This window comes from Lepisosteus platostomus, chromosome 7 (genome assembly GCF_059453375.1).
Source record: "Lepisosteus platostomus isolate fLepPlt1 chromosome 7, fLepPlt1.hap1, whole genome shotgun sequence".
In the NCBI taxonomy this organism is placed as follows: domain Eukaryota; kingdom Metazoa; phylum Chordata; class Actinopteri; order Semionotiformes; family Lepisosteidae; genus Lepisosteus; species Lepisosteus platostomus.
Genome location: NC_142617.1, coordinates 46,557,850 through 46,583,663, shown reverse-complemented (window position 1 = coordinate 46,583,663; position 25,814 = coordinate 46,557,850). Strand labels below are relative to the sequence as shown.

General features: G+C 41.0%; 1 protein-coding gene across 2 annotated transcripts in view; it reads left to right on the top strand.

Annotated features, from left to right (window-relative positions):
• The window catches only part of pde8a (phosphodiesterase 8A), a 79,047-nt gene extending 58,446 nt beyond the window's left edge, over positions 1-20,601 (top strand). For both annotated transcript variants that reach the window (XM_088640775.1, XM_088640774.1), the window contains exons 13-22: positions 372-442; positions 1,016-1,180; positions 5,976-6,024; positions 7,048-7,183; positions 8,011-8,209; positions 8,923-9,140; positions 10,356-10,488; positions 11,386-11,550; positions 11,770-11,899; positions 13,624-20,601. In XM_088640775.1, coding sequence (XP_088496901.1) covers positions 372-442; positions 1,016-1,180; positions 5,976-6,024; positions 7,048-7,183; positions 8,011-8,209; positions 8,923-9,140; positions 10,356-10,488; positions 11,386-11,550; positions 11,770-11,899; positions 13,624-13,730 — 1,373 coding nt within the window. In that variant the 3' untranslated portion in view covers positions 13,731-20,601. The remainder of the gene's footprint in view (positions 1-371; positions 443-1,015; positions 1,181-5,975; positions 6,025-7,047; positions 7,184-8,010; positions 8,210-8,922; positions 9,141-10,355; positions 10,489-11,385; positions 11,551-11,769; positions 11,900-13,623) is intronic.
• The last annotated feature ends 5,213 nt before the right edge of the window (positions 20,602-25,814 follow it).

Here is a 25,814-nt window from a genome sequence, read left to right as displayed (position 1 = left end):
ATCTGTGAAGAACATGACTTTGATGTGGTATGAATTCTTTAAATAGCTTTTTTATTACCCAGAAAAAAAAAAAAACAGAACTGAGCAGTTGTGGTTGATGCATGGAGTATGATTGCTGCAATGAAATCATCTAGCTCAGATTAAACAAAAACGTTTTAACTGGAAAAAAAAGACTTGAGTGTTACTGTAGATGAGGGTTTGCATGCCGTGGAAAGTTGCATATCTATTTGTGGATGGGGGCTTTTTTAAACATAAAGTTTGTGTTTTTCTTTTCTCAGTGGTTTTCTTGTTGTCTAGCACTGATTTATGACAGTATCACTTGCGGTGATATTTTAAGGTCATGCTTAATGTTGCTGTCCTTTTGGCTGTAGGCAGTTCACAGCGAAGGCATTCTTCCATGGCCAGGATCCACTCTATGACCATTGAGGCGCCCATCACGAAGGTGAGTCCCCGATGAGCCACACTGGACCCGCCCCCACTGGCTCTTTCAGGGCAGCTCAATGCAGTTCAGTGCAGGCAGAGCTCGAAGGGAACTGCAAGCAGCTGTTAAGGAGTGAAAGACGTTTCTGTTTAGCATATCTCCTCCTGTCAGCTCTGCTGCTTTGTCATAAGACTGTGGGAACACCAATTCTGAAACATTGGTTGCTTAGTTTTTTTTTTTTGCTTTCCTGTTGGGTTTTACAGGAAAGTACCTGAGCCTATGCAAAATATTAGTAACTGGCAGACAGTTTATTAACAGAAGTGAAGAAGAGCAAGTGACTGATAATTTCTAGCAGATGAATTGCATTTATCTTGTTATGTCTTGGACCTGCCTCTACTCCTTTGACATATTGTGGGTTCCTTTTACTTCTGATACATTAAGTGTTCAATTAGTGTTTGAATTATTTTTGATAATTTAGTGGTGTCGAGGCTGCAGGTTCCTTAAGGGAAAGAGAGCAGCTCTGCGAGTCCAGACGTGCCGTCCCTCGAAGGCAGTGACCTCTTGTGCTGATCTCACCTCTTCCCGCTGAACTAGGTGATAAATATAATCAACGCAGCGCAGGAGAGCAGCCCCATGCCTGTAGCAGAGGCCCTGGACCGGGTTCTGGAGATTCTCCGGACCACCGAACTCTACTCTCCGCAGCTGGGGACTAAAGACGAAGACCCGCACACCAGCGATCTTGTCGGCGGTCTTATGACGGTAAGCAGCTCTGTGAAGAATAAGGCTTTTCTTTCGCCTTCACACATTTTCCTTGAAACACTTCCTAGGAAATGAGCTAAGGCATCATGCGTCTCCATGATCTGTTTGTGTGTGACAGTACTCCTTTGACGTTTACACCATGCTGTGTGAAGAATGACCCCCTCCTCCCCCCACTGACAGTGCACAGTGAATCAACTCTCGATGGAACTTGTACTTACTAGTAAAGGGTACATCTTTAACGATCACTTGCGTGGGAGTCTTCCCTTATAAGGGGTCCTTGATCACGTTTCTCTCCTGTGTCCTGTAGAAAATGAATTATATTCCTCCTCTTTTGTGTCAGGCATATCAACATTTACATTCGGTGATCATTTTGGAGATGAGCAGAACAGATTTGCCTGGATGACGTGCACCAGTTGAGGTGGTCATAAAAATTTCATAGCACTTTTAAAAAAAAAAACTTGATGTACTTAGGAGCATAATCCACTGAGCCATATTGATGTCTTTAAAAGTGTCATGTGAGGACAGACTCTCAGAAAGATCCTTAATTCAGGGCCTGGAAGAGGTGACAAGACAAGCTCAAATATGATGGCACATTTGTGCTTCTGGAATCCCAGAGAAATGAGTAGAAAAAGCACTTTTGCTTTTAGAGTGTAATTATCAAATGTTCATCACAAAAGGTGACCTTTTAGGTGAATATGTCCCACTAATATTGAAAGAATCAGGTTTTGTATTGTGGAAAGAGGAGCTAGGAGACATGTTTCTAGTGCCATGGCTGACCTTTAAACTTGTGCCAGAGTGCTCTGTTTGGTTGCATTAATTTCCCGATATCCATTTTTTGTTTTTTTTTGTCTCTGTAAACATGTTCTTCTGGCAGTAATACAGAGTTTATATTATGTAGAGTTAGAAACTGGCTATATTGTGAATGTCAGAGCATGTGACATTGGAAGACAACACAGAGATTTTGTTCCATTTTTTTTTACACTTTAACCAGTTACTTCCCACTGGTTACCTTTGCTGATCAATCATATGGACTTAATATAAAGCAGCAGGAATGTTCTCATTTACTGTTTAATAAAAATTAAATTTGCTTTTCAGGCAGCTTGTTTTTGTATGCACAAGTCACACATCACAAAGCTAACCTAGGCCCAGGTGAAATCCTGTTATTCCTCGGCAGTGTATTCCTGATTTAATTAAATGGTTCTCAGAAATTTAATTATAATATGATCGGAACATCACAGGCATCTTTTAATTATTCATGAACTGCAGCAGCTGGCTGGCTGCCAGAAATGGTCTTACTCACATAATGATTAAAGCCAGTTAAACTATGGATATGCTGACGTGAGTCCTATCATCTTTTGTGTTGTGTGCTACATTTGTGGAACACTTAAATGGGTATATCTACAGACACATGGACATTTGTTGAACATGCAAACCAGGCTTCTTCATAAAAACAACAATGCTTCATTAAAATGTGAATTCCGTTCATTTCCAGAGGGCCCGGGTGGTTAAAAGATGTTTAGTAGTTTTTTAATAGGCATCTGTTGTTGAGGTGTGTGCAGAAATGAATGTGATTCGAGGAGCTGTGTAGTGAAACTGAGCACTTCTACAACAGCTTGTCCATTCAGGCAGACCCTGGTTCAAACCTGTATTGTGCCAGTTTAGCAGATCCAGCTGGAGAGATGGTAGATAGATCAGACAGAGAAGCCTTTATCCTCTGTGAGACTGGGAGGAGATGGTTGGTTCTTCACTACACCACTCCAGAGCAGACATGGGGGGTGGATGCTTGAACGTTCAGTGCCCGGAAACATCGTGGTTTGAGGGGATCAGATGGATAAGGATGACTCTCTGTCAAGGAGGTCATTGAGACAAGGGAAAACATGAAATCTTACATTCCCAAATGTAGCCAGGGGTCAGTCTGGGGAAGAATACCCTGCTCTAAAGGTTACAGATGTTGTCTTGCCCTGTGTACTTTCTTGAACCCATTAATGTGCCATGAGTCATATATGAATGCCTAATGGTCATGTAACTCACTGATTAGTGAAAATGCTATTTGTTTGTAATTCCATGTAATGTCACTTGTCATAGTGTGTATTATCAGCCCCTGTCACTGCTCTAAGATCAATCAATGGAGCAACAAAGTGTGTGGCCTCCATTACCAGCCATGACAGCATCACACTAACGAGCCATGGGGAGAGTCTGCTGATAACATGTCTGAACTGCTGTAGCTGTTCGGCATCGCTTAATGTAGCTGGTGGTTAGATGGCCATGCTAAACCCTATCAACCATAGGGCATACTGTAATTTTATCCTTCAATTGAACCTTTGAATTGAAGTGAACCTGAAGATTTATAGTGGGGTAAAAGTGTATAGTCCACTGTTTCACTGTTGCAGGAATGCTGCAAGAAAACAATTGACCCATGAAACACCTAACAGATACAGATTACGGAAATTCTTCATTATACAGCTCTACCGCAACCTTGTTTTTTCATTTGAAGATAAAGTCTGCACTTAGTGTCATTGAAGATGGCATTCCACTGCATAACCGAAGAACCTCCCAAAGGTTTCTTACTAAAACACGGGTGTCCTTAAACTTCTGTCATCTCCAAAATCTCCAGTGGCCACCCAACCTATTCGTTAGAGAAAAGCATTGTTCTGCTGTTGTTTCTTAGGTGAAAATGCTGCCTGCTGTAGTAGAACCTGTCAGTGATGTTGGGTTGAACAAACATAGGGCCAACAGCATTACAGGTGAGCTGAAGAAGTTGGCACCATGGCGAATAAACAGGACACTGGCCTCTGCTGTGTTTCAGTGCCTGTAGTGGAAGCTGAGGTAATCATGTAAGAGAGCAGGCAGTGGTATGATCCTGCTACTGTGAAGTACACATGGCCCAGACTCTTAGACAGAGTGTGACTGATGGTTGATGTGATGGGACAGATGATATACTGTGCAGTAATGAATTCCAAACATTTTACTACCCAAAGTGGGCTCATACTGCTCTTTTGTGGTTATTGGACCTGAAGTTAAGGCATGGCGTTTTCACTTTAAAATAGTGGTTTTGTCAATATTAATGTGTACAGCTGCTTAAATATTCTCTGCTTGCCACATGTGAAGCCCATTTGGGTGTAACTTTCTCAGGTTTTGGATATGCAAGCAAAGTGTTTGAGCTTAGTGAGGTACATTTATTCATGTCTCTAAGATTTTTAATGATTGTGCCCAATGTTGACAGACAATTGAGGTTTGAAATGTTATGTTTCTTGCAAATATGCACATAGGGTATAATGACATTGACAGTTTCATTAGCATAGAGCTGAAGAGTTGAATGCTTAGAACTGTCTTTTTCGCAAGAATCTCGGAACTCCAGACTGAATCTTAAAATAGATGTTGTGTGTAGAAACTTACACATCTAGACAATACATGGGGTCAAAGATGAACCTAGTTTTACTTCCTTCCCTCCTGTACAAGTAAACAGTGCTTTCAATAACATACACATTAGGAAAGTCAATACGTTCTTTGTTAAACAACAGTAAAATACTGTTTGAGCAAATGTTCTAGGGATGTGAAGTAAGGTAGCAGACTGGATACCAGGTGATATTTTAGTAACTTCTGTTTGAAATGTGCATGATGTACTGTTTAAATAAGGAATTTGAGTGAATAACAAGGGTGCAGCTGGTAGAGTTTTTATCGGCATTAAGGATGCATGTTAAAATGGCTACTGTCTGGAGCCTAGAGGCCTTTTTCAAGAAGTGGTATGATGTGCAAGTCATTTGTTGCTGTTAGAGGCTGGGCAACGAAGGGGTCGAGAGCTGACTACAGGCCTTGTAACAGTGTCGCTCTCTATTCTCATAACCAAAATAGTTTGGTTTCCCCAAAGAGGTTCAAAGTGTAAGACCAGAAAAAAATGCCAAGAAACACAATGAAATTTTGAGTGGCTCAGCAGCTTGCCTAGCTGTCTCCTAGTGGCCCTTTGGCTTGTTGTCCAGTCTCTTTCAAAGCTTCTGTGTTAGATCCTCGGCTCCCAGGTTCAGTGGCTTTGACCCTTGTCTTGTTCGAATGCTTTCTCTAGAGCTCCCTGGTGCTCTGTAACCTGCCTCACACACCTGCTACCAGGGAACAGATTTAAAGAGGGAAGAGCCCAGCTGTCAGGTGTCATGATTATAAGGACCTTCAGCAGGCTTCCCTCAGGCCATGATTTTAGCGGACTGCCTGTCACAGTAGTATTATTAAATACATTTAAATTAGATTGAAATTTATATTGCATTTTGACATCAACTGGGTATTCAAACATCATAACTTTAGAAGAGTTCCTAATTTAATATTTGCTGTGCTGGGTCTTTAGTGACGTAACAGATAATATAAGATGCCCTTGTAAACCTTTGCTGTAAATCCGTGATAAACGGAGAGTAAAATTTATTTAGATCTTCGAGATCATGGAAAAAGCATGAGGACTATTGTTAGTCTGCAGCAGCTGCTGTTTATTTATAATAGCAATGTTTTATATAGTGGCTTTAATGGTACATTGTTTTAAGGTGTTCATTCTTTATGATGATGATGGTGGCTGGATAGCCCTATATGAATTCTATAAATTATAGGACTGTGACTCTCAAGAGACATTGCTGGGCCTGTCTGTACTGTATTGAGATATCGAGGCCCAGGAGAGATGGTAAAGGGTAATCTGGTACTTTGAATTGAATATTGTATTATTGCTATCTCACCTTTTTGAAAGCTTTCATAGGCGCTGCTTGACCTAGTTACAGTATATGATTTTCCAAAAGTTAATGCATTGTCTTTTTTTTCCCAGGACGGGCTGCGGAGGTTATCTGGGAATGAGTACATCTTTGCCACAAAACGTAAGGATCTAGACATGGGAGTTCTTTTGCTAATTTATTGTTTAAACGGAACAGCCCATTTGTGATGCTCAGGGGGAATACGGTTTGTGAACGGGAGTGCTGGCTGAATTGCCTGTTACACAGGCCCTGTGATGCTGTAAACGGTGAAAGGTGAAATTCAATATTCTTTAGACCAGCGGAACAGCAACAGCCCAGCAAGTTTTACAGGTCCCCCTTACAGTCTTCATTTTTAAAACCCACTTTTAACAAACGGCAGAGCAAATGTATTTTTGCTACGTCAGCAGGTGACTTGTTCAACTAGGCAGTTTAGAGATTATATAAATGCTAATCGAAATGCCCAGCGTAGCTCTTGGGGTCCCTAGCTGGCCATTCCTAATTTAATTGAACCAATTAACATACTAATTTGATCAAATCTCACCTGTGCTCTGAGTCTTGACCAATGGCTCATTTCTGAGGCTCTCCGGGAACAGGGATGTGAAATCTGCGCTAACGGGTTGCTTCGGCTGCGTGCAGCTCCTCCTTGGGAGGTGAAGAGGAGCCGCTGTCCAGAATACACAAGGGTTGCCAATCCTGTTTTTATGGATATATCAACTGGGGCCTCTCAGTTTTGCACTGGTGTTATTGCATTTTGCTTGTCTGCTGCATTTTTGCTCTATTTTTGCTCTCCTTCATGCAGCAGCTGCAACAGCACTGCCTTGTTTCCATGCTTTTTTGGTTTTACAGAATTTCGGAGAGTTATAAAATTAGACCTTTTTTTTTACAAACTGTAAATGCTTGTAAATTACAGTGAGTTGGCACCCCTGGTGTACACACACAGGTAGGAGGCTATATCCTTCAACCTGGAAGAGATTCATAGCTGCAGTATACTGAGAAACCAGTGTTCGCAGTCTTGCTAAAATATATCGTGGCCTTTCAGGGAAATTAGTTTTGATTAAATCACGGGATGTGGGGTAATCTTTCATCTGACAATCTCAGCATTTTTTGGAGAGAACACGGGGAATCAAATTATTTTTCTTTACACAGATCCCCATCATATTCCGAGTCATTTGATCACCCCACTGTCGCTCAATGACATTCCGCCACGGGTCGCTCAGACTATGGAAAATGAGGACTCCTGGGACTTTGATATCTTCAGTTTAGAGGCTGCCACAATAAAAAGGTAAGTTGCACACGACCTCTGCTGTCGTCTCAGAGAGAGTTTAAGATTGCAGTTATCTGACGTATCAAAATACCTTTCTTTCACAAGCTGGGGGTCCATCACCAAGTCGAGTGGTCTGGTGATGTGGTACTGCAGAAAATCTACTGCAAGTGATCTTGTTCGCCTCTTAAAAATAATGATCTTAAGACACTAAGAATCAGGACAGACATCAGTTTAAACTGTTTTTTTTGTTCATAAACTGTGTTTTATCCCCGTAAACCACAAAACGGTAACTTCTTTTAAACAAATTTTAAGTTAAAGCAACTGGGAGTGGCTTCTTAATTTAATACAGAGGTGGCAAGTCTCTTCTGTTCTTCTCACTTGTTCTTGCCCTCACTTCACTTTGATGGATTTCATCAGCTTGCTTGCACCTCCCAGTCCTCTTATTTGCCAGAGGTGTTCAAGTTGACACAGCTGTGCAGAATAGAAGACATTGTTCTGAGTCCCCACAGCTGGGAACACCTGCACAGGTTGTCTGCTGTTTGGACCAGAATGCTAAGACGTGAACTGGTACAGGGAGGTGCAGAAGCAAAACAACTGCAGAGCGTTTGTCCTTGTGCTATGAACAGGAAGCCGAATTTTCGAAATTTTGTTTTTGCAGACTTTCCTTTTAAATGTTTTTAATGCGGTTAACATATTGCAGCTGAAATCCCTTTTATTTGAGGCTTCTGAGGTGTGCAAAGAGATTTGTAGGTGACGTTGAGATGCATGCAACTTTTGTTCAGCAATTAAGAAAGGGGGAAGTGTGGAATTAAGCAGCTTTTTTTTTTTCATTTGTAATCTCTTAGGCCTTTGGTTTATCTGGGCCTGAAAGTATTTTCGCGGTTTGGGGTTTGTGAATTCTTAAACTGCCCTGAGGCGACCTTGAGATCCTGGCTCCAGGTGATTGAAGCAAACTATCATTCAAGCAACTCGTACCACAACTCCACACACGCCGCTGACGTGCTGCACGCCACAGCCTATTTCCTCTGTAAGGAGAGAGTGAAGGTCAGTGACTGCTCCTGTCTCTCGGGATGGAAAAAACATTCAGACATAGACTGTTTTGTCTTTTTAAATAGCAGACAAGACGCTTGCACACAGCTTGCTTTCAGGACTTATATAAAAAGTGTCATTTAATTTTTCATGACTGGGGAATCGCAGTACATTAAGCAGGGGATATTTCTACGCATGTGGTGGTGAAAGTAGTGTTGGAGGCCAAGGAAGGCAAGCACAAGGCCCTGGAGCCTCCGTGAGACTGACAGGAGGGTAGAGGGGTTGATTTATCTCCCTGGACCACAGTGCCACCTACTGAGAAGGTAGCTAGTGAGGGCTCGAGACACAGGGGAGATAGTGAAATTGTGAAATATACACTGCTGCGCAAAGGTCTTAAATGTTGCAGTATGCTACTGTTTTCAAACAATGGTTTTTCCTTTTTTATGCAGAAACAGTTTTCTGATGAGATTCTAGCCATTTTTTCAGTGGGCAGTTAAGCCTCCTAGACTTGTAGTGTGTAGTACAAAAAGTAGCCTTATCGTTTTATAAATGTGGTAAAAAGAAGAAGTAATGTCAGTGACAATGAACACTTGCTGATTGCATTTGCTTAAGAGTGTAACACTTTGCAAGGCGTGTGGTGCAGGTTTTACAAAGACAGATAAAGATAGAACTGGACGGACAGTAGGATTTCTTTTGGAATCTGAGGTGTGTTTTCGTCTCCCCTGCAGCAAAGCCTGGATCAGATCGATGAAGTCGCGGCGCTCATCGCTGCCACTGTCCACGACGTCGACCATCCCGGGAGGACGAACTCCTTCCTGTGCAACGCCGGGAGCGAGCTGGCCGTCCTGTACAATGACACGGCCGTGCTGGAGAGCCACCATGCGGCCCTGGCCTTCCAGCTCACCACCCGCGACGACAAGTGCAACATCTTCAAAAATATGGAGAGGTGAGGCCTCCTTGCTCGCAGAGTCAGAGTAGTTAGTCTTAGCTCTGTGTTAAGAACACCAAGACACCCTCCTGTCAGTGCATCCTCTGGGAATATATGCAGGGAGAGAATTTCATGGAACAGCATCTGTCTCTGATATGCAATGTGCATCTCCTATATACCTTTGCACTGAACGTGAAAATGAAAAGAATGGTCTCCTCTCTGATTCCTGCTTACAGAGCACATTTGAACATGTAACACTTAAATGACATGTCTAGATTTATTAGAAATTATGACTGTTTACATTTATTTTAAATATCCTGCAGGAAAAAATTAAGACTTCTTGGGCACAATCATAAGTTAAAATATGTGTCAAGAACATTAATAATTTATCCAAACCTTCCTCGAGTGTTTTCTTTACTACTATAACAGCTGTCGTGAGAAGAAACAGCTTGTTAGTTAAGAATCTTTCACAACACAACAAGTCTTTCACAACAATTCAGGGTAAACCGTACATTAAAAACCAATATGAAGCAAATCCGATCAGCACATTGTAAAGCGTTCTTTGTCATTAACATTACTTATTCTTTACAGATTTATAAAACTATAAAGCTACTGTTTGTACTACACACTACAATTCTAGCAGGATTAGAATTTAAGTAGACAATTGTTTCTGCATAAGCAAGGACATTTATTGTTTGTAAACAGTATGATACTACAACATTTAAGACTTGTGCAGCAGTATATATTTCACAATTTCATACAATCTGCTTTTATGTAGACCAACCAACTGTATGGCGACATGAATATATTCTTTGGAAATGAATAGATTTTTATAAAAACAAATTTGTGGTGTTAATTTTGCTTCCAAATTCATTGCAACTCAAAAACCTAGAGCGTTAAATATGCTCTGATACAATATTTCTAAAGCGGACCTTACTAAACACTAGTTTAATCAAATGCATTTGACACAATTGTAGTGTGAACACTGGCACACAGAAAGCAGTCAGCTGACAGTACGTTTGTGTACTGTGTGTGACAGTACAGTACTGACGGCAGTGTTTTCAGGAACAGTGCATCCTTTTTTCCAGTGATCATGTGAAAATCGGCTGCTATGTGCTTTTAGCATTTAATCTCGGACTGCTCTCTTTAACATGCGCGGACTCTTTGATGACGAGTTTGTATGACAACAGCAAAAGAAGTCTCTGTGCCTTTGCTTTGTTCACTGTTGAAAAGAAACGAGTATCGGACACTCCGACAAGCAATCATTGACATGGTTCTGGCCACGGAGATGACGAAGCACTTTGAGCACGTCAACAAATTTGTGAATAGCATCAACAAACCCCTGGCAGCACAGGAAGAGAACGAGGTAAGAGGAGTCGAAGGTCAGCTCCGCTGGGGTGCTCTGAGCACATGGTTTTCTTCTGTTAGAACAGACATATTTTAGTGAATTAATTCAAAGAAATTAGCAGAACTCATTCACATACTGCCTATCTCACATTTTAAATGTAATCATCTAAATATTTTGTATATGCAGATAAAATAACATTTTCCTTTTGTGACCAGATCACCTGCTGCAAACAAAGGATTCATTGGTTTGTAAAATTCTGCGTGTTTGAATCTACACTATGTCATATATAGTATTGTCATCCACAGCAGAATTAATTGAGTTTGCCTGTGGTGGGTGGGAAGGAGAAAAGTGTGCTTTCCAAGTTAATCAAGGTCCCAATGGAGTTAAATCACTAAACAAAACCCAAGTTTCACATTCATGAGTTTCACACTGTGCTTCAGTTTTCACACTTGCGCTTGTGAATGTGTTCATGCAGTTTTCTGGTATTGCAACAAACAAATTGTCACATGCAGATAAGTACAAAAAGGTGAGTTTATTCAGGTAAAAGATTTCCTGATTTAAAATCACTCTGCCTTTCCTCTCAATGGGCTCTGGTAGCTGCCTGGTGTTAGAATTTTACAGGCAGGTACCAGGATTCACACCTGAGTGTGGAATGCAAGGCAAGAGGGTTTTAAAGGATCTGAGATCTTTTTAATGAAAACCATGAAATCTCAAGAGAAAATAATATCTTGCAAAACAACTTACTGTAATACTATGACTTGATCAAATAGGTAATGTTTCTTGTTATTGATTATATACAGTTTATTGCATTTTTTTCTGCAAACATTCTTGGATTGGATTAACGGTGCACACATGCTTGAATCGGGTCTCGTTATCATTTTATGCTCTGATTTCCCCCACCCCTTCTTTTGGTAGGGAAATGGAGATGGCGATTCAGTCAAAAGTATTTTAACGTCTCCGGAGAATCGGATTCTGGTCAAACGGATGCTGATAAAGTGTGCAGACATCTCCAATCCTTGCAGACCACTAGAACTGTGTATTGAGTGGGCGGGTCGCATTTCAGAGGAATACTTTGCACAGGTAAGCAAGGGCAGGGTCTGAAAGAGGGAAGAAAAAAGGACAGGATCTGTCAGATATTACCATCGTGTCACCTTGATGAGAAAGAAATGAAAGCTTCAGTTTAAGACATTAATAATTCAAGCTGCAACATATGTTCATACTAGTAGCATTTGCGGGTTTGTGTTGGAAATAAGCCGGAGTCATGTGGAGACGCTTCTGTTGGTCCTGTTTCCTGCGCAGACAGATGAAGAGAAACGGCAGGGCTTACCTGTGGTGATGCCCGTGTTTGACAGAAACACCTGCAGCATTCCCAAGTCCCAGATATCCTTCATCGACTACTTCATCACTGACATGTTCGATGCCTGGGATGGTAAGCATCTGTCATCTGCTTGTCTAATGTTTTAACCCGTCTCCCACTGCTTTTATTCCAAAAAACCGGGATGTTCCAAATTGATTTTTAATGCGATGTAATTAACAATTTTTGATGGGTCTTGCTGATTGGAGCTTCTCTCTGATGTGCGCAGAGACAGAGCAGTGGAGAGGTGTGGTGAAAAGATGATAGGGGCATGGCGCTGTAGGTGTAGAGCTGCACACTGAGGCCAGTCTGGACACCAGGACACCGGACCTCATGGTATCCAAGAGGCTCAGAGCCTAGAATGTGTGATGCCACAATTCAAGGCTGTCAAAAAAAACCATTAGAAAATACTCGAGTGAAAGAAATGTGATCATGAGCTTGTAATCACAGATCAGAGCATTTTTGAACAAAAAAGACTTTTCCCATTGATTTTTGCTTGTTGATGTATGACAAATGATGTTTGTATAATATAATATATAATATAATAATATAAGTGAAGGTTCTTTTTGTATTTTTTTGTGCTTTTTTTCCAGTCAATGGTTATTTCAGTTTCTGGAGGGTCCCGTGGGAAATCATTTAAAAAAAATATTTAAATCCTGAACTATCGAACAGCTGTCCTGTAGGGCTGGAGTGTCTGCAAAGTTTCTTCTCAGCTAAGTTCTTTGAGACCTAAGCCAGCTCATTGTTGGCTTAACTGAGCCAATCTGACACTATCTAGCAGCTCTCCAGACCTAGAAAGACCTACGTAGACATCAGCAACAATGCTGATTAAAAACAACTAATTTTTTTAAATGGAAAATAAAATCACAGGAAACACAAATATTTCAATGTGAAATGCGATAGTGTGTGTTATGGCTGATCAGCTTCTGGACACCCAGCTGTGGGAGGTCCAGCAGCCCTCCCGTGTAGCTGCAGCCAGCTGCTGAAGGCTGGTGGGTCAGAGATGTGTTCCGATGAGCATATTGGCAAGCAGGTCGCGCAGACACTCTGCTGGATTCAGATCAGGAGAAGAAGCTGTCCACAGCAAGACCGACAGCAAAATGTCTACTTGAAGTGGTGCCATTGTAATTCTAGCCCTGTGTGGTCTTGCATTGTTATGTCGGGAAGGATCAACATGTCTGGATTGGCTTGAACGAATGGGAAAGCGGTCGGTTTTCCAAGCCGCACTCGCATTTGTTACAGGAATTCTTCCCCATATCAACACGCTTCTTACCGTCAGCATGGTGCCCCCACACATGTTGTTGTCTTCCATCAGGTCTCTCAAGGGCACTGTGGCTGTCGTTGGTTGGATAAAACCCTCCGCCACTCTCTCTGCCATCACCTCACATATTGTCTAAGCTATTCTTGAAACTTGAGCCATTTTTTCCTGGCTGTAGTGCTGTAGTGCCACTGCAGTCTGCAAATGACCACACAGATAGATTAGACTGCTGAACACTCCCAGAACTTGGCCTGGCTCATGTTGTCTCCGCACTGCTCTGCTGATTATATTCTCAATATTTTCCAATGAGCAATATGAGTCAAAGAATTTTACATCTACCTTTATCTACTTTTCATTATTTAAAAAGTAGAAGGAATTATAGATGTGCTGTTGATGTAAAACTTCAGACTGTAGCATTTTCCATTTTGTATCAAGCTGTGCTCCTACTGTATTATCGAAATGCGAAAGACATTTACACTACAGAATGCTTCCTGGCTCTTACTTATTAGTGTTTCCCGGTTTTTTTTGCTTTTCTTTCTAGCATTTGCAGATCTACCAAACCTAATGCAGCACCTGGATAACAACTTTAAGTATTGGAAAAGTCTGGATGAACAGAAGCTGCGCAGTCTCCGGCCTCCTCCAGAATAGTGTCCCGGGCATGCGGGTCTGTCCTCTCTCCGAATCGGACTGGGTGCCCTCGCTGGGCGGGCGTCTTCACCAATGCCGGCCTGCCGTTCCCTCGTCCCTGCGAGGCCGCAGTGTTGCCAGGCAACGTGTCCTTCAAACCCTTGACTTGTGTCCTCTACACGAATGCACAGAGAATCGCCCGACGAACACAAGCGTAAACAAAAAATAACCACAACAACAGAAACGTTTGAAACTGGTTCCTGATTGCTGTGACAATCCAAAACATTCAGTTTCTGAGGGGTGGTTCTGACTGTCCTTTGAAGCAGTGTCTCATGGCAGGGTGATCCAGAGCCCTGGCCATACCAGTAACAACTGCAAAGCAAAGGAGAAGACTGGCTTGCTGGCCCGGCCATGTTTGCTTCACACTTACACCAAGAGATGGCTCTTGTTCCAGGACAAGTGGAAAGATTTCACAAAGCAAAAAAAAATCCTTTAAGCCTTTGTTTGTTGCCGAGATGCTGGCTGGATGAAAGTTTAACTTTCTTAAACCTATAAATGCTACAAAACTGCTTCTACACTCCAGAGTCGTTTAAGCTTTTCTTTATTTTTAAGAAAAACCCTACACGTCTACCGATCCCTGGACTTGAAGCCTGCTTCTCTCCTCTGTCATGGGGCAGATTCGTAGCCCGACAAGGCAGTCCCAGGGTGGGGTGGAGGGGGCATTTCCTGGGTGGGTGGAGTGTGTGGGGCCGCTGTTTGAGAGATGAAAACCTTTCCCGTCTCGGATCATTAGCGTTTTGTGATTTAGACATTAGGGTTTATTTATTTTGTTTTGGTTGTTCGATATTTTCTATAAATTTATGAGTACTTAAAAAGAAAAGAAAAGCCAAAGCTGACTTACAGAAGGATTACAGTTTTATGAGAGTCATATCCATGAGTATAGATTTTACTAATGTATAGACCTTTTATTTTCTTAATGCAAAACATGAATTAGAACGACACCTTTCTATTGCACTGTAATGGATAGAAATGTACGTTGTAGTGTTTTGTCCATGAGAGGGATGATGTAACTGGGAACTTGCTGTATGGTGATTGATCTCTTCTGAGTGAGCGTGCCTGCTCACCAGTGACAGAGTTGGCCCAGACATACACCTGTTGGGTGATGATGTAAACTTCTCTGCTGTGGACAATAGAGGAGCTCTATAAACCATGTGTGGACCTGGAAAAAAAATCTTTCTCCCAGAACATTTTGTATCCAGTATCCTACTGAAAGACTGCCTTATTTTATACAATATTTATACAATACATCCTGAAGTGTAAATGAAACAAAAAAAAACATTTGGATTTTTTAAAAATCATTTAGACAAAAGTAATATTTAATGAATCTCAAATATTTTTATAGACTCTGTGTTTTCCACAAAATTGAAAACATCAATATTAAGGGTTTTGCGAGGACAGTTGACTAAAATCATTAGAAGGGGGTTCACAAAGAAACAAAACAAAGAAAAAAATCAAACGACAAATTCTTATATTTATATATTTTTTCAGAGGTTACAAAATGAAAACTAGTTCTTTGCTGCCTTGTAGCAAAGTGCTTATTTTGGTTTTGACAATGTGGTGTTGTATAGACTATTTCTTTGAGAGTCTTACAGTATGTACAAGGGATATCCTAGAAAAAAATATCACCCTTCAACAGTTTTTAAAATACTAATCATGTATTTATGAATATCCCTTATCATATTTAATATTGCCTTTTTCATATTCAACATGTATAATAATGGCGTAGAATTTAAAAGCAGATAATATAGGTTTTAAAAATGATCCTCAAGGCAACAGGTTGACCTCAGATTATCATTTCATTATCTTTGATCTCTAAAGGACTGTCAACAACAACAGAAGAAATTGTCTTCTCATTGAGATTCATGATCTCTTCCAGTCTCAAGACACCAGTAATTCTTAGAAGAATAAAAAATTAATTTGAATGCCCACTGTTTCTGTAATGCTCACATTACCTGTTGGCAGAAACCTGCTCAAAGCCCTTTGATCACTGTGGATAAGGAAACCGGGTTTAATGGTGTAGTAGGAGAATGTCCATGCAGGCATTAATTTCTCAGAATAAATGATGGGCTGTTTTCACAGACATTCACCTTTAAAATCTGTCATGTGTTGCTCTAGTAGGTGTGTTGCTATTGTTCTATTTGATTTCATGGTGTTACTCTTAAAGATGTTAACAGAAAATTACCTCTAGAGTCGAAGAGGTTTGATTGGAGAGCTACACCAGTGTGTGTGGGCTGTTCAAGAATAAGCCAAGGTTAATTCCACACTGAACAGCAGAAAGGAAAAACACAATGATTTGGTTGTCACGCCTTCTTCAGATGTCTGAAGAAGGCTCAATGGACGAAACACTGTGCATTTTCTCTTTCTGCTTCTCGGTGTGGAATTAGTGTGTGTTTGCTCCTTTCTTGAAAGGAAGACAGGAGTGATAAAAGAGAGCTTGGAGCTGAGCTTTTCTTTAGGAGAAGAACCAGCGTCAAAACGGTCAAGAAACTGAGAGTCTGCAGCACAATGGAAAGAGGAACTTTGAATTTGAACCTTGTTTGTTTAGTGTGTGTATGGCCCACCTGTACAAGTAGAGCATGCTAGAGAAAGACACCTGCACTGATACACAGCAGGTACGTGGTGATGTGTCTTCACCTTCGTTTCCCATAGTCCAAGTAAAGAAAACTTTTTGTTTTCAGATGTACAGTATTGTGCAGGGAATAAATACTGGGAACTAAAAAGGCTTACTTAGATGAGACCTGTTTGTCTGCAGCATAGTGCTGAAACTGATAGTAGAGTTTCTCGGCTCCTTTCTTTGACTTATGAACGTAACTGTGAAACAAATATTTAAATTATGGTACATACTTGAATACCACGATTCTCAGTTAGCTCTTAGGTATTATTGATATTGGGTCCATACATGCCAGCAATGGCTTTTTCTTAGACACCATGTAATACAATCTGCTCTTTAAATGATGCATTCTCCACAAAACCTATAATAGTTGTTTTTTCAAGGTTTGTGCAAGTATTTTTAAAACATCGGTCCTGCTGATGATAAGCTTTGCCATGCTGGAGATAACATCGGGCATTTGTATATTAGAAGCCATGAAGATCAGTAGAGCTGCACTGCAGGAGGGCTATGACTTATGTTTTATCAATTTAAGATGTTATAATGAGGATTGTTTCTTACAGTTTCCAGATGCTGAATCACACAGTCAGTGAAACATCACGTCCTAAGATGTAAATCAGGCTGATTGTGCTCAGTTTTTGTTTTCTTTGTAAAGTATACAGCTCTCTCCAAAAAGACTTGAAAATCTGTTCAGGAGAATCATAATATTTGTTATAGTTTACTCACTGGAATTTCAAATTTCGACTTATTTCACTCAGGGAAGTAAATTTCTACAGATGCAAAAAAAACAGAATATTGCTCATGTTTAATTCTATGTAGTTGACTGTTTCTTTTTAGTTTAACTGTATGATGATCTGGTAATTGTGCAAATTCACTTCCAAGTGATCCTATTGGAAAACGTGACTTTAACTGAAACAGGAAATCCCATTACTTTTTTTTTTAACAAATACTGTTTTTATTTTAGATTATATTTCCGTTCTTAAAACTTTGTATTCAGTATCACCATGGTCAGATATACTTCCCCTCCTGCCAAATTACATGTCAAATCAAAAAGGTAAAACTGGCTGCATAGAAAATTGGCAAATCAAACCAGTTAACCAGTATCAGCCAGACACTGACATTGCCAGCTTTTATCCCAAACACAGTTTGCTTTGTGAAGGATTTTACATTTGAGATTAATTGGCTTAATAGTCCAAATGTTTACATAATTCAACTTTTTAAAGTCCCCAAATCCTTAAGATAGACTGCACTACTTGTTTAAAAGGCCATCAGTACGGTCAAGTCTTGGGATTATTTTACAGCTTCAAGGGGTGTCCTTGTCAGGGTTAAGTACCCCTTTCCTCTCCCTTAGTCTTCAGAAAGCCTGTGCAGCCTGTTCCTGGCCCTACTGTGTATTTAAAATGTGATAGAGAAGAGCCTCACAACAGATAAATCTGTTTGACTAATGGAATGTCTTCTCACAGATTTGCAAGACCGTCTCAGGCTAAGGGCAGGGTGAAGACTGTTCCAGCTGTCTGGATATTGCGACTTGGGTGCACTTCTCTGGTGAAGCTGGAGTGATCCAGTTCCCTTTGTAAATAACCATAATCTGTGCCCAAGAATGTGTTGTCTGCTGCTTCCAAATAACAAAGCTACAGCCATGATGTACATGAGAAAACCTTGACTGCAAGGAGGAATTGCCGTGTTATCATTGGACAGCTATCAGTGTAATCAAAGACCTTTGACTTTCAGAGAGCTTTAGTTCTGTATACAATCAAAGCCCCAGGGAAATATTCCTCTCAATGACATGGAATTTCACACACATTTGCTTAGCACTTGTTTTGAACTATGTTCCTTTTTTTCACCTTGTAGGTTGATGGTTCCTTATTTATGCAAACAGGCTTCCACCCCGTCAAGCAGGAACATTCTGTTTTTCAAACAGCGAGGGCCGGTCTGTGTGGTTTTTTTTGGTTTGATCATCTGAAGCCTCCTTTAGTATTTGCTGCAGGAAATATTTGACCGAATGCTGGTGTTTCTTGTTTTAAAAACCAAAATCCAATTTAAACAAGATTCCAAGATTCCAACAGGCTGTTAAGCAGGAGCTTCCTAGTCAGAATGGCAGGCTTTAATATTGCAAAGGAGGAATCAGGCAGGCAAACTGCACAAAGTTTTGTATTTTTTTGTCAATTGACATTAAAAAAAACCTAATAAAGCTCTGTTCTTTATTAGTAGGATCTCCTTAGCAGGATGACCAAACCTACTCAAAATGTACACATTGCTCCTGTAGGGTTTAATGAATTAAACAGGGTTTATTATTTGATGTCCGTAAATAAGGATAAAATCTTGATACATCTACTTAATCTAGCCGTTATCTTGATGAGTAAAAAAATTAGGCCACAGAGCACAGCAATTTAGAATTACAATAAGGGGTCTACGAGTACGGGTTTGTCTCCTTGGATTTACTTTTTGAAGAAATACTTTCCTTCATGTCTTGTATAGGTAATTTAGAAATTCAGATGTTAAAAATGATTTTGTGTTCCTCACTTTAGTGGACATTGCCAATATGTGGGTAATTGGCTGCTGTAACAAGTTCCTTTTCATAGAGTTTCACGTGGAATTCATACTCAAGGAGCTTGCCAGCAGCCATATCACCCTGCAACTCACAACTGGCAGCCCACTGGAGTTCATCAGCTACCTGGATGGGGCCAGCAGGGGGTGCTCACCCTACAGTCTGTGTGGGTCCTAATGCCCCAGTATAGTGAGGGGACACTATACTGTAAGAAGGCACCATCCTTCAGATGAGACATAAAACTGAGGTCCTGACTCTCTGTGGTCATTAAAAATCCCAGGGTGTTTCTCAAAAAGAGTAGGGGTGTAACCCCGGTGCCCTTGCCAAATTTCCCATTGGCCCTTACAAATCATGGCCTCCTAATAATCCCCATCTATGAATTGGCTTCATTACTCTGCTCTCCTCCCCACTGATAGCTGATGTGTGGTGAGCGTTCTGGCGCACTATGGCTGCCGTCGCATCATCCAGGTGGAGCTGCACATTGGTGGTGGTGGAAGGGAGTCCCCATTACCTGTAAAGCGCTTTGAGTGGAGTTTTCAGAAAAGCGCTATATAAGTGTAAGCTATTATTATTATTATTATTATTATTATTATTATTATTATTATTATTATTATCGTTATTATTATTATCGTTATTATTATTATCATTATTATGATTGAGATGGTTCCCATTATTACTGACTTGTGTGGTAAGTACTGTACTAGGTAGCTGTGGCTGTGTGATTATACAGAAATGGAAATAACTGAGCCCAGTGGACCAAATGGCCCCTCTCATTTGTAGTTTTTCTGATGTGCTGAATTGCAATGATATTTCTAGTTAGGTTGTTGGCAAATGCTTGGATGTTCCCACAAGAGGAAGAGCAGACCCTATTTAGTGATGGTCAATCAAATCACAGTCGTTCATACGCAAATAAAACCGTCGCCATCTGTCGCCACAACTGATAAAGGGAGTCTGAGAAAGAACGTTGAATGCTGTTTTATTACTGGCAGAGGTTAATTACTTGTCACTTTGATTAGAGAATTTGGCTGCCGTTCTTTTCCTCTTCTGTCTGAAAGAATTCTGGATTCTACTAATGTGCCCCTGAGCCTTTGTCAGCAGTGGCACACCCTGGGGACTGAGAAGGGGTTCCCCAGATCGCAGTAGAACAATGCAGTCACGCGAGGAAGAAGCTGAACATTCACAGAGATGCCTTTTCCGTTGGCTTGTGGCTCTTATTCTTCACCTTCTTCAAAAAAAGCCACAGAGCAGACGCAGTGGCTGCAGCGCGCTGTCAGGACACTGGGGTTACATGGAGCTCTCATGGCAACACACAACAAACTTCACAAACATCCCCTGCCCCCACCTTAAAGAGCTAGTCCAGAAACCGTCACAATCCTAAAAATGATCTGCAATTATTGTACTCTGTCGCTAAACGGTCTCATCCAAAACTAAACACAATTCAAGTTTTTCAGTTTATAATACACAGCAGATCTGGCTTGGGGTCAACATGTCTTTCTTAAAGTATCGGGATTGCATAAATAACACAAAGCATGAATGCAGAAATAGTAAAACATCACATGCTGTAACTCACAATGGTTTCTAATTGGATTGAGGCCCAGGCAGTCATTGTATTGTATAGGTGCAATACCTTAACCGTGTTTTTAGGGTTTCTTGCTTTGGATTAAAACGTATTCCCATATTATGTGACTTAAATGTGTTGTTGTTGTTCATAATATAAAACAAAATCTCCCAGCAGTCACTTAAGACTGAGGAAAAACACAGAGTGCAAAGTTGCTAATAGGTCCTAACTATAAGAGGAGGCCGATCCCTGTTAACCAATTACAGCGCTGTAAGTACTATATTACATACAAGGTTGCAGAGGAAATAATTAGAATTGAATTAAAGAATCTTTGAGCAAGCTACAACACAGATGGATACAAAAAGAGCATATGATATTGTATATTTAGATCAGAAGGCATTAGAAGGCTTAATTGAGAAGTGGTTAATGGATAAAAAGAGTGCAGATAAGCAGTGAATGCTGAAATGGAGTAGATATATTTAGTGGAGTACCATGGGGATCGTATCAAGACATGTTCACTTTCTAATTTATATCAATGTTCTAGTTTCTAAGAAAAACTAAGACTAAGAAGAGTGGGCAAGCACCTGGCAAATGACATTTAATATACAGTAGAGTGCAGCACTCTATATGGATATAGCAGAAAAATTAACTATAGCTGTAAGACAACTTGCAACACAGCCTAAAAATGCTACTTATGAAAAAGACTTAGATGTCTAGGTTAATACATCTCTTAATCTTAGTGAGAATGTGGAGAAACAATACAAAACGCAAACAATGTTAGAAAATATAGTTACAGGTGAGTAATTTAAATGAAATGTATTTTTAATTGGATAGTTCATATAATGGGATTTAACATATTGTGTACAATTGTGGTCAATATGAAAGAAAAGACATTGTGGCTCTGGAATCAGTCCAGAGCAGAGCATTGGAGATTATGAACTGCCCTGATCAAGTATCTGAAATCTTCAAAAGCACTGCCAGGTTCACCTCATCAGATTTCAGCAGAATCAACGGGGAAGCACAAACCAGAGGACACAGGTGAAAACTATAAAGAGGTGCATTTGAAACTTAAAACAGGAGGCGCTTCTCTCCACAAAGGTTGTTGGGCCAAGTGCAACAAACTGCACAGCCACACAGACGTCAAGAAGCAGCTCGATGAAGCCCTTGGAATAACGGCGCATCCAAAGGCTGAATTATCTTCTTCTATTTGCAGCTTATGTTTCTTCTTCTTTTCGGGACCTCACGTTATAAACCCAAGCACATGAACACTTCACTTATCATCGCTGTGTGGGATTCCGCACAGCGCTGGGAATTAACTCCTCTACAGCTGGACATGAATGAAGTAATTTAATAACGGGTGACTGGTTTGTTTAGTAGGCTGCATCTAAAAGGGTAGATGAGAATTACTCACTTTGTCATGCCGGTCTTTTATCTTGCTAAGATTTATGGCAAGTTAATTGTGCAATCCTGGAGCCAGCTGGCAGCAGAGGTGTCAGTCTGTTACCCTGTTAATGAGGAACAGCCCAGAGAATCAGAGCACATCTGTCCCGGCTGCTGTTCTCCCTGCAGACGAGCTGCGGGAAGTGAAAGCAAGGGCCTGCCTGCTGTGCTGTCTTAGGGACAAGACGAAACGTTTGTTTAAAATGTGCGGCTCTGCAGTGTGCGCTCCCTTTCTTTTTCTGTGTTTTAAGGCCATCCTTGCACTGCACATGTGCTAGTTTGAATAAATCTCCTTCGTTTTTCTTACTCTCAATATTGTCTTACTTGTAAATGGAAAATGCTTAACCGCGTTCTTTCCCTCTGAATGCTGTTGAGAGAGATGAAAAGAAGAAGCTGTACATGACATCTGTGTGTACAGGGGAAACGGCCCTGCTTGGTCACGCTCAAAGAGCTTGCACACTGAGAGCCAGCAACCAGGATAAAGTCCACGTCACTGAACCCCTCTCACACTTCACTGATGATCTGCAAGTGGCTGTGGGTGGAATAATGAGGACAGGCTTTGCACTCAGCACCGGAGTACTGAATATTGCATACTTTCCGCCTGTTTTTCCTTCTTTAGGTGAGGTCTGCAGACTCTGCCAATCCTGGAATGACTCCACATAGGGGGTTCGCAAGTATAGATAAATGCACAGGGTGCAGTTTATGTCATCTTCACCACCTTGTCGAACTCTTGGCAGCAGGCCGGGGAACTGGAAATGGAGGGAGGGGAGACCTCTCACATTTTGATGTCTATGTTCAAAATGAACATAATTTGGATTTGAGAAAGGTTTGTGAGGGGGAGGAAGGGCCCTTCACAACCTAATGCCCCTGCTTCATCTTTATGCCACGGTGGTGCTCTGGCACACTGCACCAGGAAGGTAGAGGCAGTTCCAGCGCTGCAGGACGGAGCTGTGAGGGTCCTCTGCTCTCATTCCAGGGGACCATAGCTCTGCCACCACCACTGATGTCCAATTCAATCATTTGAGCAACGCAGCTGTGAGGAATAGAGGGTTGTTGGACCTGTCGATCCAGTGTAGCTCAGCATGCATCCGCTCCATAAAAGGAAAGCAGAAATCCATCTGCTTAAATATAGACCTGCTGCTGTGCAGGTATGATTAGTGTACTACTGAAGAAGGCTTCACCGTAGAAATGGTCTTTATCTACTTTTTAGCCTGTAATTAACCTCTGCCTGTTTCTTCTATTACGTTTTTTGTTCCATTTGGCCTTTTCACTCCTGGCGTTTAACACGAGCGTGACAAATTAATAGCAATTTAAAAAACAATGCTGCTCAGAAATGAATGTCTTCAGAGTGAATGAACTACAGAGATATGTAAAGATGTGTCATAATTAGCTGATATTGAGGTGTATTCTAAATACAACAGAAGAACTGGGATTTTCTTGAGTTTTAGGCAAAAAATGAACAATCTGGGAGATGGGCAGATTACTTTCAGGAAAATATTTGTTACAACAGAAATGAATTCCCTCACTCATGCTCAGGTTACTTGAAGTACTTCAACAATATAAAAATGTCTCAGACTGAATCTGCTTTGCACATAAAGAAAACAATTACAAGAATCTATAATAAATATTATTCAATGCATTGCAGTTGCATAGTGCTTTCCATCCCTAAGGATACTAGAGTATTCTACATACAGTATCAGCTCACCTGTGAGTCTTACACCAGTGTCCATGTTCAGTTGTCTGGGTCAGTGTGATACCTGCAGTACCCTGATGTTCTTGTGTTTGCAGTACTTTAGTGTATTTCCTACAGGGCCCTCAAGCATTTTAGCATGCATGTATATTTTTTTATTTATTTTCCATCATTAAAAATTTGCTATCTGGATATTTTGGCCAGTAAACATGAAACCAAGGAAGAAAGACCGATCCATCCTGTATATTGCTGGCTTTCTCTTCCTAACAAGACCAAGATGACACAGAAATCTGCAGTAAACCCATCCATTCTGTCACTGCTTTACACAATGCAGGGTCGCAGGGAAGCTGTAGCTTATCCAAGCAAGCAACAGCTACAAGGCGGGGCACAAATGGGAGACCGGTCCATCACACAGCAGACAGGCACAAATGCAAACACTCACACCCCCACACCTGGCCGTTTTTTCCGCAGAAGCCAATTAGCCTAATTAACCAAACACAGGAAGACCTCCACACAGGTAGCACCCCTGGTCTGGAATTGAACCAAGGGCCTCAGCGCTGCTAAACACTGTGCTACTGTGCCATCCAGGAACCTGAACGCAATCTAAAATGATGTATAAGTGTGAGGAAGGAATGCCCTTTCTCTTTGCATAGGCACCGCTATTGCTATGTGCCACATTTGCGTTAAGAAAATAGCCCAGTTTGAGCAGTTCTCCGTAGGAAAGCAAACCATGGATGTCAGTGGCCACAAAACAATATCAGCCCTCTACAGCCGACTAGAGAAGAGAAGTACTGACTACCAACAAAGTCAGTCTGTTAAAGTTAGATCTGCAACTGCAGCAGCCTCCTCCTACAGCCTCCCGCAAACAAGAAATGCTTTCAACACGGAGCTTTCTGAGCGATTTCTCCTCCTGACCGCCCCTTGATCTTTCTGCCTGGGCTCTATCTTCTGAGAAAGGGTGGAAACAAACATTTTTTTTTGTTGTTGTTGCTGTTTTTGTCACGTTTAATTTTAACCCTCCTTGACTTCTCTTCAGATAACAGGGGGACATCTGAGAACAGTTATGTAAGACATAAAAGTCTATTCCCGACATTAGCTGCTTGTTCCCTCATATATCCCCTGGCGATGTTTTCACAGCTGAAAATGGAAACTCAGACCAAGGTTCTGTTTGCTTTCCCTGTAAATGGTACACAGTGTATCCTTAAGATCTGGCTTTAATCACTGTTAGTTTTCAAAATATGATGCCTCAGCTACCTTTAGGAATAAAATATAATGCATGTTGAGTTATTTTAAAAAATGCGATTATAAAGCTTGACAGGTATTTCTGAAGTACTCCGAGACAGCCTCCCGTCTCCACCCCAGACCTCCGTCTGCTACAAGCTGGCTATTCAGATGAAACCTGAGAGGACTGGCCTTCCTCCTTTCTTTGCTTCCTAGCGACTGTTTAGTGTAATTAGTATTTTGCCTTTGTTTGGTTCTTGTGTTTGTCTCCCTTTCCTTCAGTTTTATTCTTTTTGAGGGACAAGGGAAGAGATTTGAAAATTGTGTATGTTTTCATAAATTACTCTGAGCTAGAACACTGTACCAGCAACTAACCTGTTCTGTAACATTAGTTTAAGATGTGTATTATGCATTATGCATTTTGTTGCTGTAATAAAAATACGCGTCAAAGAAATACAATTATGTAATGCCACTTTAAAATGCTTTATTGATGCATTTGTCGGCAATGTTTTGTCATAAAGGGCATTTGTCAAATACATTAGAAAAGACATAACTTTGAGTCTTTTCCTGTCATGAATTTCACAGAAATAACAATAGCTTTAAACTGGGGACACTTCATTGACTTTATAAATCAGAGAAAGAAAACAGCTGTAGGTCAGGGAGTCTGGACGGGATCGCATTAAAGCTTTGACCCACCTGCTAATCGCAAATTACAAACCCAGGAGTTTGTTCTCACGTTTTTCTTCATCGGGGGCTTTGTGACTGTAGGATACAATACAGTGAATCAAAGGGTCACCTTTTCTGCTTAGAAACACAGTGCAATTCAGGTGCAATAATAGTTTTCAATATTGAAAAATAAAGACTAAAATCCTGGTTTTCTCGGAAATACTGATGTTTATTAAAGTCATTCGCAGCCAATCCACATTCCTTTCACTTCGGAGCTACTCAGCAACACCGGAACCAAACTACAGGGGGCGCGC